The sequence below is a fragment of the Bombus flavifrons genome, chromosome 16 (assembly GCF_040668555.2).
Source record: "Bombus flavifrons isolate JBK064 chromosome 16, iyBomFlav1_principal, whole genome shotgun sequence".
Taxonomy (NCBI): domain Eukaryota; kingdom Metazoa; phylum Arthropoda; class Insecta; order Hymenoptera; family Apidae; genus Bombus; species Bombus flavifrons.
This window is the reverse complement of record NC_138457.1, coordinates 6,587,864-6,598,057: the sequence shown is the minus strand read 5'-3', so window position 1 is coordinate 6,598,057 and position 10,194 is coordinate 6,587,864. Positions and strand designations below refer to the sequence as shown.

Sequence of the window (10,194 nt, the reverse complement as noted above, 5' to 3'; positions counted from 1 at the left end):
TTCAATATTTGTATCTTTTTACATTGTTGTTAATAATATATTCGCTCGGTTTATCTCTCAATTAGTTATTAAGTTATTAGTTGTTGTAGTGTGCAATATTGAATCATAGTATTATATTTCGTATCTTCGATCAAATGATCTAAGAAGTTGAAGAAAGTATGAACGTGTTTGTTATTTAATATATCTTTTAGAATTGAATTATTTCAAGTAAACACACTTCTGATGAAGTATTTTGATAACAGCGAATGTGTTAAACAAAACAAACAAAATAACTAACTAGATCGAAAGAGATCCAAATTTCTGTTGCACAAAAATAAAAAAAGAAGATTGCATCTGATGCAAACTTGAATGGAGAAATATTGTTACATTTATCTGGTTGCTTGTGGTTGAATATTTTTATAAAAGGACCGTAGTGCGTTCGAATACTGATTACAATGGTAAATTAGCGCGCGACATGCTAAGCAATGCGAAACGATAAACGCGTATTTCGCATCTCTTTCAGATAGACGCTTTACGAAACTTAACAAAAAAAAAAAAATACTATTTACCAGCGATCAGCAGTGCCGTATATATACACACATAATATATATACATATACATATATATTTATACTGGGTGTCTTCCCCGTGAATATAACGTTAACTATGACATTTCCAACCGTAGCTCGTATACAGTAGCATCTTCAACTTCCGGTCCGCCAAATTAATTCCGCACTTAAACAATTTTTCAATCGTTTACTTTTGTAATTTTCTTTATTAGGACTTTTCAAATTTGATTTACAATAGCGGATCAAAAGCTTTGACGTTCGTTAGCACTGGAATATAATAAACTTAGATTTATCGAAGTATGAAAAATATTTCATTAATTGTGTAATTAAGTTGTAGAATTTTTTGGCGGACGCGAAGTTGAAATTTTTAAATAAGTGGAATCGAAAATTTCGGCGATGGGATGCGACGAAATTAACATAAAAAAGATATTACGAGAATGAGGAGAACTGCTCTTAATAATTTTGCATCGAAATTCTTAAGTATATTTGTAAAATATTTTATTTGAGAAATTCTGTTACAACTTTTTCATGTAACGCATTGCATTTCTCCTCGGAAGCATCTCCCATAACAGTACGTATGTAGTATTGAAAAGAGGGGATTTTGTAAAAAAGCAATTTGATAAAAAAGAAAGGAAAATAAGCGTATTCCCGTGGTCGATGTTTAGATTCATAATTACGCTCAATATATTCACTATATTCAACAATTATGTACCGGATTGTAAATGTGTTAATACATACATATATATACTTATATAAAAAAGGTAAAAAAAAAAGGTCGTCGTATAAAGCTCATCTTCTCGTCACTCGACCACTCGTCGCCCACTCGTTTGAATAACAAGATCAATTAAGTTACTGAAAAGCAGGCACCGACTAACGAAGTTAATTATGTACCAGCCACGAGACACTCGTGAGATAACGTAGAATCTCTTCACTGTCGGACTTGATATTCATCTCGAGTGCCCTCGTACTGATTCTGCCCATCACTGCTTTCTTTTTTCCTCTGAAATCCTCTCACTAGATGGTGAAATGCGTCTTTTAAAAATGACTAGCTAAAACTAGTTTCGATATTTATTCAATTACTAAATTCGAATTGAAATTTGAATTTGAATTTTAGTTTGGGATTGAGAACAAATCTGAATGTAAATTCGAACATTATTCTATCAAAGAGTTTTAATTATTTAATTGTTACTTAATATCTGACAATAGAATGTGTCTGATAAAACTCATGGCACAGTGAGACAAACTGAATTACCATTTGGATTCCTTCTTCCTTTATTTTTCTTGGAATATTATATTCATATCTCGAAAGGTTCTACAAACAAAAAATACTGATAATATTTCTTGATTAACAAAAATATTTCATTAAATGGTACATATTAGTACCATTTATTAACCATTCCAAATATTACAGTTTTCATAGACTCTTAACTCTCATAACAACATAACATCAAAGAACTCACTACAAAACCTATCTCTCGCGCGTCTTAGTTCTTTTTAAAGTTTCAAAACCTGCAACCTGGCCGTTCTATGAACGTCTCCTATCCTCTCGGACATTTTTCTGCCAGCAAAGCTGTAATCTTCGTATCGAAACTCATGTAGAACCTCGAAACCCAATTTGTCTGCGATTCGTTGGCTGTAGTTAGAGGCAAATACACCAAAAATTATCTCTGGGAGCACGTGCTGCTCTAGAACGTCACCGTCGATCGATGTTCTCTTCATTGTACCGTTCAACAGTCCTCGACCGAACTCGATACACTTTTCTACCATTTGGCGGCCGATCCCTCGGCCTTGGTAACGTGGATTGGTGCCAAGATAAAACAACTCCAACGCCCCATTTGCATTGTTCCTCTCAAAAATATCTACGCTGCACTGAGTCTGTTCTTGGACCAAGAAGCAGCAGAATTAATCTTAGTTGGTTTGTTTAAGAAAATTTAAGAAAAGATTGTTCTAATAACGCTTTGGTTGCTATTGATGACACTCTAATTGAAGTTATGAATTTCAATACAGGCCGAGTCCACGAATTTGCTTCGATTCATTATTGATCTTATTGATTGGTGCGAAGAAGTGGCAAGAAGAAGTAGCGGCGTGGTCTGAAATTCATAGCTTCAGCTCCGAAGATAAACTAGTACTGTTACAGTCACAAGAAACGTCTTAATCAAGTTCAAAAATACATCTAGATCTTCCGAGTCTCTAAATAAAGCCTGTGATGGTAGCAAAGCAATTACCGAACAAATTGAAGATAACACTTGATCTAAACGAGGCAATTTATCCAATCATTAAGAGACACTTACGTCATCGAGAAGCTTGACAAGCTGCCTGCACGTCTGGTGCCTCAGGTTCTCCTCTATGAACACCTCTAGCTCATCCTTTACTCCTTCTTTGGGTCTAGCCTTCAAAGCGATAGAAAACGTTCGGTGAAAATCACTTAAAGAAAGTTAGAGGAAAAACTGGCTAGCTACCATGGAAATGAATGAAAACTTGCATGAAGCTTGTTGAACGCCACAGCTGCTAATTCATTCGTCTTCTTGTCAACAGCTATCAACGTGGTACCATCTTTGATGACTTCCTTGAAGACTAACAACATCTCTTCTGGAGCTCCATCTTCTTCAAACATCCCCAAACCTATTGCCAGATTTTCCTGTTTCATGGTCTGAGCCTGTATAGCCAAAGCATCCTCTACTTTGTCTCTGGTGAGTAGTTTGTAGTTCAGTTCATCATCAGACTCCAGAGACATGGCTGAGAAGCGAAATGGTAAAACTGGAACTAAAATTTCCAACAGGACTTAATCCATTCACCATTTTGTCTCATGAATCCTTTCTCCGAGGAAGCTGCTCGATTAACAATTATGATAAATATAGATAATATAGATTTTCATATAAATTTCTGTGATTTAACGTTCGACTAATTGTTTTATCAATTTTATTCAAGATGAAAGGCGTTTTTATCTGTTACCTGTTGTTTTGACAGGCTGATAAAGAAACAGATAGGAAGCAACACGTACTGAGACGACTGGCAGAGATAACTCAGTCATAGACCAATATTTGAAGAAAATGATGTTCCCGGCTGCATGTGCGACAACAGAATGAAGCTAAATTCGAGTAGTTTCTTCCAAGCGACCTACACTCTGGCTATTAAGGCCTTTGTTGGCACAGCTCTGGTGTCTTGATAAGCAGCCTCCGCTTCAGTTTTCAGCGTCCAATTAATGCATATCGGGGAAACGCTCATATTATCTGCGTACAAGTTGTAGAACTATAATCGACGCATTATTGTTTTTCAAAGCGATTACTCTGAACTGCTTGCATCATTTAGGACACGTTCATAAATAAAGATTATCATGTCGAATACTTGGACGTGATAGATAAAAGAACGATTCAAAAGAAGGATCGTTAAAGAATAATTTGTTTATTGCAAAAGACCCCTGGACATAATAATACTTGAATAATACTTGTTTCTCCTGTATGTTTTGGCAGAATAAGACATAACGTGTGTAAGAGAATATTTTTAACTAGTACTCTTCACTGATTAGTAAATTATCTGCTGACACACTATACATGTGCTACCTTATCGCGTGCAAGCACTCTAAACTCGATTACAACAATCAGATTAACTTAATAACGCAAGGTCGTGGAAATATATATAGACACTAAGCCAATTTTCTTCGTATTGTACAATTTTATGCAAGAAAATATGTATTTTTTGTTGTATCTCTAAAGATAAACCTATCAGTATCAAATTCCTTCTTAATAAGTAGATTATGGATATTCATATAAATTCATATTTTTATAAAATAAGAATAGAATTTACACAAAGATTTATATCGTCTAACGGTATAGCAATGTTAACATATTATTATATTATATATTGTTGCACATTATATACATCCTCGCATCTTTCGATTCATAGTAATCCGCAGTCCAATAATAAATTAGTGTCCTAACTAGTTACATTCAGTCTAAAATAGTCTTTTAGCCACTAGGAGACAGTTCAAGTGTTCGTCCCCTATCCTCTCGTTGAAAGATTTCCCATTAAACTGGAACTCTTTGTAGTTGGTTGACACCAGGCTCTCGAATCCACACTTTGCTGAAATCTTTTGTGAATAGTTTGATGTCATGATCGCAGACACTAGGTTAGGCACTGCTTCCAGATTCTGTATCGTATTGTCGCCATTTATCGTAACTGGTGTCTTCACAGCCTTTCCCTTTTTCAACTCCTTTGCAACTTCTATGGATGTAGATACCAATAGTTCCCCTATCCTACGCTTCTGATTATTCGGCAAGGTAGCCAAGAACATTATTTCAAAAATACAGTCGGTGTTGTAGTGCTTGAATAAATTCATCTTAGCGTCTATGTTGATCATGAAGTCCACTAGAGCTTTCGACGACTTGTATTTGCAGTTTTCACTGAATATCTCGAAAGCGCTCTTGTCTGATGAACTGTTAAGGACCTGGACAATGAAGGCAGTGTCTTTTTAATGGTTATACGGTAATTATCGTAGATATTCGTACAAACTCATATCTAGCAGTATGTTTTGGCTTTTTCATCCTTTTTATTTACCTGCAGCTTGTTAAAAGCCACTCCAATAACTTCTCCACTGTATATGTCCACAGCCACTACACTGACGCCATCCTTGGCAGCATCCAGGCAAAGTTTCTCGAGTTCCTCTGATGCACCAGGTTCCGAGAGCAGGTCTACACCTCTGGATACGCTCTCGTAGACAAAGAAGCTCTTTCTCATGACATCCAGAGCTCCTTCCAGAGTTTCGTTCGTCAAGGACTCGAAGTCGATGGTCCTATCCTCTGTGGAACCCCAGACTCGGTACGGTGGCATTCCGTTTCGTTTCCTAAACGCAAATACAATTATTTGAAATAACTAATGCAATATTTATTCTATATTTACATTAGAAAAGATGACATGGGAAGTGCGTGTGATGGGTCACACTGATGAACTTATAAATAAGGAAACGTTTGCCTATCTCAATTGCGTCCTGAAAAATTTTCTTTCCATCTTTCTATACGATATAGTACCTACAAATAGAAATTTTCTTCTTATATTATGTAAATCATAAAGGAAACAAAATATTCTCTGAACGTCATTATTAAACAACGGATATTTATGGAAAAATGTTGGACTTAGACAGATCTGTTTCATCTAACTAATATTATAACGAGTACTGTAATCAATCAGTGCAACTAATATGAGCCAGTTAGCTGTTGCGACCTCTTTGAGAACTTTGGAAAGTGTGTACTTAAAGTGTGTCAGAAAAAGTAAGCGATGACGAGTATACTCGTCAAATACAGAGTATGTAGTATGTATATAGAATTAAGTTGAAACGAAATGACTGTTTTATTTTTTAATTCTATTACTGACAGAGCTCGTCATAACGCAAAATATTGCCAGTTCCTCACAACGAGTATACTCGTCGAAAACAGCTAACTGTTTAAAAAATTAGAATCACAACTTTCGACGATTACTCGATTCACTACCTGTGGTCTGCCAAAAAGCTACCGAATCGCGTTAATAACTTTCAATAACGAGTTACAGTTTAATTTTATTTCTTCTCACCTCATTTTGACTGACAGATGTGCAGACAATGCTGGATCACGCTACACTGGCCATGATCAGCCACTTCCATGAGAATACAAACACCGTCCTAACACAGCGACCTAACACCGTCGATTACCAGGCTATCGGTTGATGGATAAAACGGCACCTATGTACCGTGTTTTGAAAGACACACGAACAATGTTATCACATTTCACGTGCGCTAGAATTTCTCCAATTTTTCCATCAGCTCTCTTTATCCTCATATCTCTTAAAATAACTGACCAAATCGGTCGAACGAGATCGAAAACAAGCACACAATTCCGACCCGATAAAGAAATTTCAATTTTTCAAACAATTCTATCAACTGGAAAGCAAGTGCATCTGCTATTACAACGAATAACATTTATGATTTATTATGAGGCGAACGGATAGCGAGGAATTCTTTGGAGTCGAATGAACCCATTATACTCGACAACAATGCGATACCCGTTTAAGAAACGTGATATATGCGAGTCAGTGGAACCATATAGCTGCATACAAGGTCATGTGTCAACTTGTTGTGGATGGGTGGAGAGAGGGGGAGCTGATGAAAGTGCCGCAGAGATAAATTTAGTCGAACCACAGGCCATCAGAGGTCGTTAACCGTGTGTAAAGCTAATTTAATTAGTCAATGAGCCAAATCTTCATTGAGGATTGTTCATTACCCTCCACCAGTGGCCATAAACTTGAAATTCTTCGTCGTTCAAGATTTTCCACTGGCAAGCCATTCGATTGATGATGGAATTTTGATGAATTTCTTGACACGGTTCGAAGGAAGAAGAATGTTTTAAAGATGCTACTGATAATTGGTTGGTAGGAGCTAGATCTATTTTTGCGAAGAAGGTCCAGCACGCTTTGGATGGTGATTTTAGCGACTTTGTCTATGGAAATATTTTTTAACATTATTATATAGCAACTATAAATATAATAAATATTAATATTATAATATAGAGAGGCTCTCTTCGTCAAAAGATATGTTCGCGACGTGACACATCGCGTAGGCTGTCACCGTACGAGATAAACTCTTGCTTACTTTCTTCTGATTTATTGCAGAAAGATACAATAAACAAAAGTAGGATCAAGTCCTAAACCAATTGCCAATAGCATTTCTAGAAATATTTTTGCGAGCTTCATAGTTTATCCTTTCGAATCGTGTCGAAAAATCTGTGTGATTCTGTCGTCAATCGAGTAGCGTTCCTTGTCAGTTCTAAAGCTGTAGTCGTCTAAATTTTAAGCGGACATTACCACACAAGATACAACGTATCAGTGATTTTACAATTGATAATATTAATTGGCAATTCCGTAAATGATAATTGAAGCGGTCCAAGGTAAAACAATATTGTTGCAACGCTGCTAACGGATTTCTAAGTTTGAAATTTCCAATTGTTCTTAACACGAGAGGGTGCATCGTCCTTTTATTTTATCGTTGGAAAATTTTGAAAAAAAAACTTTATTTTATGATGACAATATTAGTCATTTCGTATTTGTTAATAATTTAAAAAAAATTCAGACAATAATGTAAAATATAGCAAATATTAAAATACTATGTCTAATGTCTGTGACATTTCAGAAATACACTGTTACAAAATTTATCACCGAAGACATAAAAAACTGTCGTGAAGAAGCGAGAAGTTCAAACCGATTACCGGAAACTTCCATCGATGACAACCTAGATACTTCATTAATAGATAAATCATGAGGCACGTTTCCTTGAATTGTCACTAACAACTATATCAATTTTTATTATTAAAAGTTTCATAAAAGAAATTTGAAATTACTTACAATAATGTATAATTCTCTTTGTTTGTGTTTGTAGATATATTGCGTTCCAAAATTTCGATTCCGCTCCTGTAGGGCAACTTTAGCGAATTGCAATTGGTAGAGCAGAGCGAGGATATTATAATCGTAGTGTAACACGTAAAATAGTCAATTTGATTCGCGGGACTTTCAGTGCAGTCTTGGTACTTCCCAGAACAAGATATCATATGGTTATGTAGCTGACGTTATCGCATTCTATAGCAATATCAAATGACGAATGTTCTTAGGAAGAAGAATTGTTCGATTGGATCGCAGCCATCCAGGCTGTCAAACAAGCAAGTTGCAATAGACCAACCTGTCCAGTTTCTAGCGCTAGCGTTTGATCGGTCGCTCGAGCAAACATGTAAAGATACATGAATATAAATCAGAAATGTCTTTCACACGTTTTACAGTTGGTAATTAATTATAGTGATGATGGCAAATGTGTTAAAGCGATAGTAGAGAGTGTAAATAATAAGTACTAATTAAATCAGTGATATATAATTAATATATAATAAACAATGATTATAGATAAATTATTTAGTATGAAATTAAATTAATTTAATATTTAATATAAAACTGCCGAATAATTTATCTCAAAGCAATATTTATTAATAATTATTTTTGTTAATAATACATTTTTAGAAACAATAATTATTATACAATTAAATGGCGTATGAGAACTGAAAGATACAGAATACTCAATTTTAGCTCATATACTTTTTAGCAGAAATATACATTTGTATACTTTTTTGTACGATACATGCTATCTGGAAAATTTTAAATAAGTTGCAAGACCATAACAGAAACAACATTATGCGGCGGAGTGTCTTGAAAAATAGGTCGCCCATCATTATCTTTGTAGTGCAAAAGATCTATGTCCATAACGCTTTTCAATCCAAGTCTTCCCGCCGCTTTTTTCGAATACAGAGATGTATACACACCAAATATGAATCCGACGTCTTTTACGGTATTTTTCGCGAAAGAAATTCCTGCAGCCATTAGTGACCTTGAAAGTCCTTGTCCACGATAATTTCTATCCACAGCGACCGCATAAAATTCCACGGCTGCCTTGGAGTTTGGAAACTTTCCATATAAATCAGCCGTTTCGCTGATCTCTGATAAATAGTTGAAATATTGTTTCATTAATTCATTTTTAGGAGGATTGTTGCTGAAGGCAGCGGAAACGCCATCAGCACCATCATCGGACTTCGAATTCTTACTAACTATCATCAGGTTTACTCCGATGATTTTTTTCGATGATTTTCCTATCGCTATGATGCAAGGTGAAAAAGCGAAAATTGCCCGTATCAGTCGCTCGTGATCGATCCTCATCGATTCTTCATCCTCTATTGTTAACGAATTATTATCTCTCAAACTTTTCAACATGGTCTCTTCCTTATCGAAATTTTCATGTAAGAAAGATAAAATCTCCGATAAGTGAGTGTCATTCGCCCATTCGAAAGTATATTGATCGTTATTTGATTCCATTTTTCTATGTATCAATATTGTAAAAATGAAGATGTCAGTAAGTTAGAAATCTATTTTACCATCGTATTTTTATTTCATTCATTAAATCACTCTTTCACCTGAAGCAGAGTTACTGTTTATTCTATTGTCTTTTATTTATGTATACCTTAATTGATAGTTCTATATTACGTAACTTTTTGTTTATATCGGTAACAGAAATATGTTATAAGTCGATGTTTCTCGTTACATCACAATTAGTCGTGCAATGGACTCACTCTACTTAAATGTAAATTGTTGGAAGGTGTTACACATAAATAGAATCGTAAACTAGGGTTTTGATTGGTCGATATTGGAATTCGGATCATAACATATTCATTGATAGAGCACGTGATTCATTCTCATCTCTAAACTAGCCTTCACAAACTAATCTTCTATATTCTTTAAAATTCTGACGAAAAATATTAATAGCATCAATTTGAAAGCATGTAAGAATCTATAGGTAAATGAAAAAGAAATAATTTAATCTTTATAAATCGAAAATTTTGAATTCATATTTCAGTGGAAAAGAAAGAAGGAAATTTTATAAATAGCGAATAATAGTAAATTGAATTTATATATTTTTATATTTTTATGGATTTTTATGGATAAAGAAGGTGTATTTAAATAGAAATTTGTTCCTTTTATCAAATATAATAAATACTGTAGTTGTATATTTTATATATATTTACATATTACATGTATTGTGTACATTTTTACAGCTTCAAACTTCCCATAAATGCGTAAAAATCCAGTCTGAT

The 10,194-nt window shown here is 34.7% G+C and overlaps 3 protein-coding genes and 1 long non-coding RNA gene across 9 annotated transcripts; 1 reads left to right on the top strand and 3 right to left on the bottom strand.

The window, feature by feature from the left end:
* Nucleotides 1-3,634, bottom strand: LOC138188221 (arylalkylamine N-acetyltransferase 1). Of its 3 annotated transcripts, none has more exons than XR_011175424.1 (5): nucleotides 3,500-3,634; nucleotides 3,030-3,310; nucleotides 2,839-2,937; nucleotides 1,931-2,422; nucleotides 1-1,859 (listed from the first exon to the last, which is right to left on the bottom strand). XR_011175424.1 is itself a non-coding variant. In XM_069129803.1 (5 exons), exons 1-4 carry the CDS (start codon nucleotides 3,576-3,578, stop codon nucleotides 2,042-2,044), a joined length of 840 nt encoding a protein of 279 aa, XP_068985904.1. In that variant the 5' UTR covers nucleotides 3,579-3,634; the 3' UTR covers nucleotides 1-1,859; nucleotides 2,008-2,041. The 3 variants fall into 3 exon arrangements, 2 of the variants coding, with proteins under 2 accessions (XP_068985904.1, XP_068985905.1); XM_069129803.1 differs by having other exon boundaries at nucleotides 2,008-2,422; XM_069129804.1 differs by lacking the exon at nucleotides 1-1,859 and having other exon boundaries at nucleotides 2,042-2,422; nucleotides 3,030-3,375; nucleotides 3,500-3,621.
* Nucleotides 3,101-4,338, top strand: LOC138188225 (uncharacterized). Its single transcript, XR_011175426.1, has 2 exons — nucleotides 3,101-3,237; nucleotides 3,515-4,338. It is a non-coding gene; the product is annotated as an uncharacterized LOC138188225 (long non-coding RNA).
* Nucleotides 3,949-8,115, bottom strand: LOC138188220 (uncharacterized). 3 transcript variants are annotated; one of them, XM_069129800.1, is made up of 3 exons: nucleotides 7,913-8,115; nucleotides 5,102-5,387; nucleotides 3,949-4,991 (listed from the first exon to the last, which is right to left on the bottom strand). In XM_069129800.1, the coding sequence occupies exons 1-3, from the start codon at nucleotides 8,113-8,115 to the stop codon at nucleotides 4,500-4,502; spliced, it is 981 nt and encodes a 326-aa protein (XP_068985901.1). In that variant the 3' UTR covers nucleotides 3,949-4,499. The 3 variants fall into 3 exon arrangements, with proteins under 3 accessions (XP_068985901.1, XP_068985902.1, XP_068985903.1); XM_069129801.1 differs by lacking the exon at nucleotides 7,913-8,115 and adding an exon at nucleotides 6,110-6,898 and having other exon boundaries at nucleotides 3,953-4,991; XM_069129802.1 differs by lacking the exon at nucleotides 7,913-8,115 and adding an exon at nucleotides 5,494-5,697 and having other exon boundaries at nucleotides 3,953-4,991.
* A 384-nt stretch (nucleotides 8,116-8,499) lies between these two features.
* Nucleotides 8,500-9,733, bottom strand: LOC138188223 (uncharacterized). 2 transcript variants are annotated; one of them, XM_069129806.1, is made up of 2 exons: nucleotides 9,564-9,733; nucleotides 8,500-9,422 (listed from the first exon to the last, which is right to left on the bottom strand). In XM_069129806.1, the coding sequence occupies exon 2, from the start codon at nucleotides 9,416-9,418 to the stop codon at nucleotides 8,708-8,710; it is 711 nt and encodes a 236-aa protein (XP_068985907.1). In that variant the 5' UTR covers nucleotides 9,419-9,422; nucleotides 9,564-9,733; the 3' UTR covers nucleotides 8,500-8,707. The 2 variants fall into 2 exon arrangements, with proteins under 2 accessions (XP_068985907.1, XP_068985906.1); XM_069129805.1 differs by having other exon boundaries at nucleotides 8,500-9,516; nucleotides 9,592-9,732.
* Nucleotides 9,734-10,194: the final 461 nt, after the last annotated feature.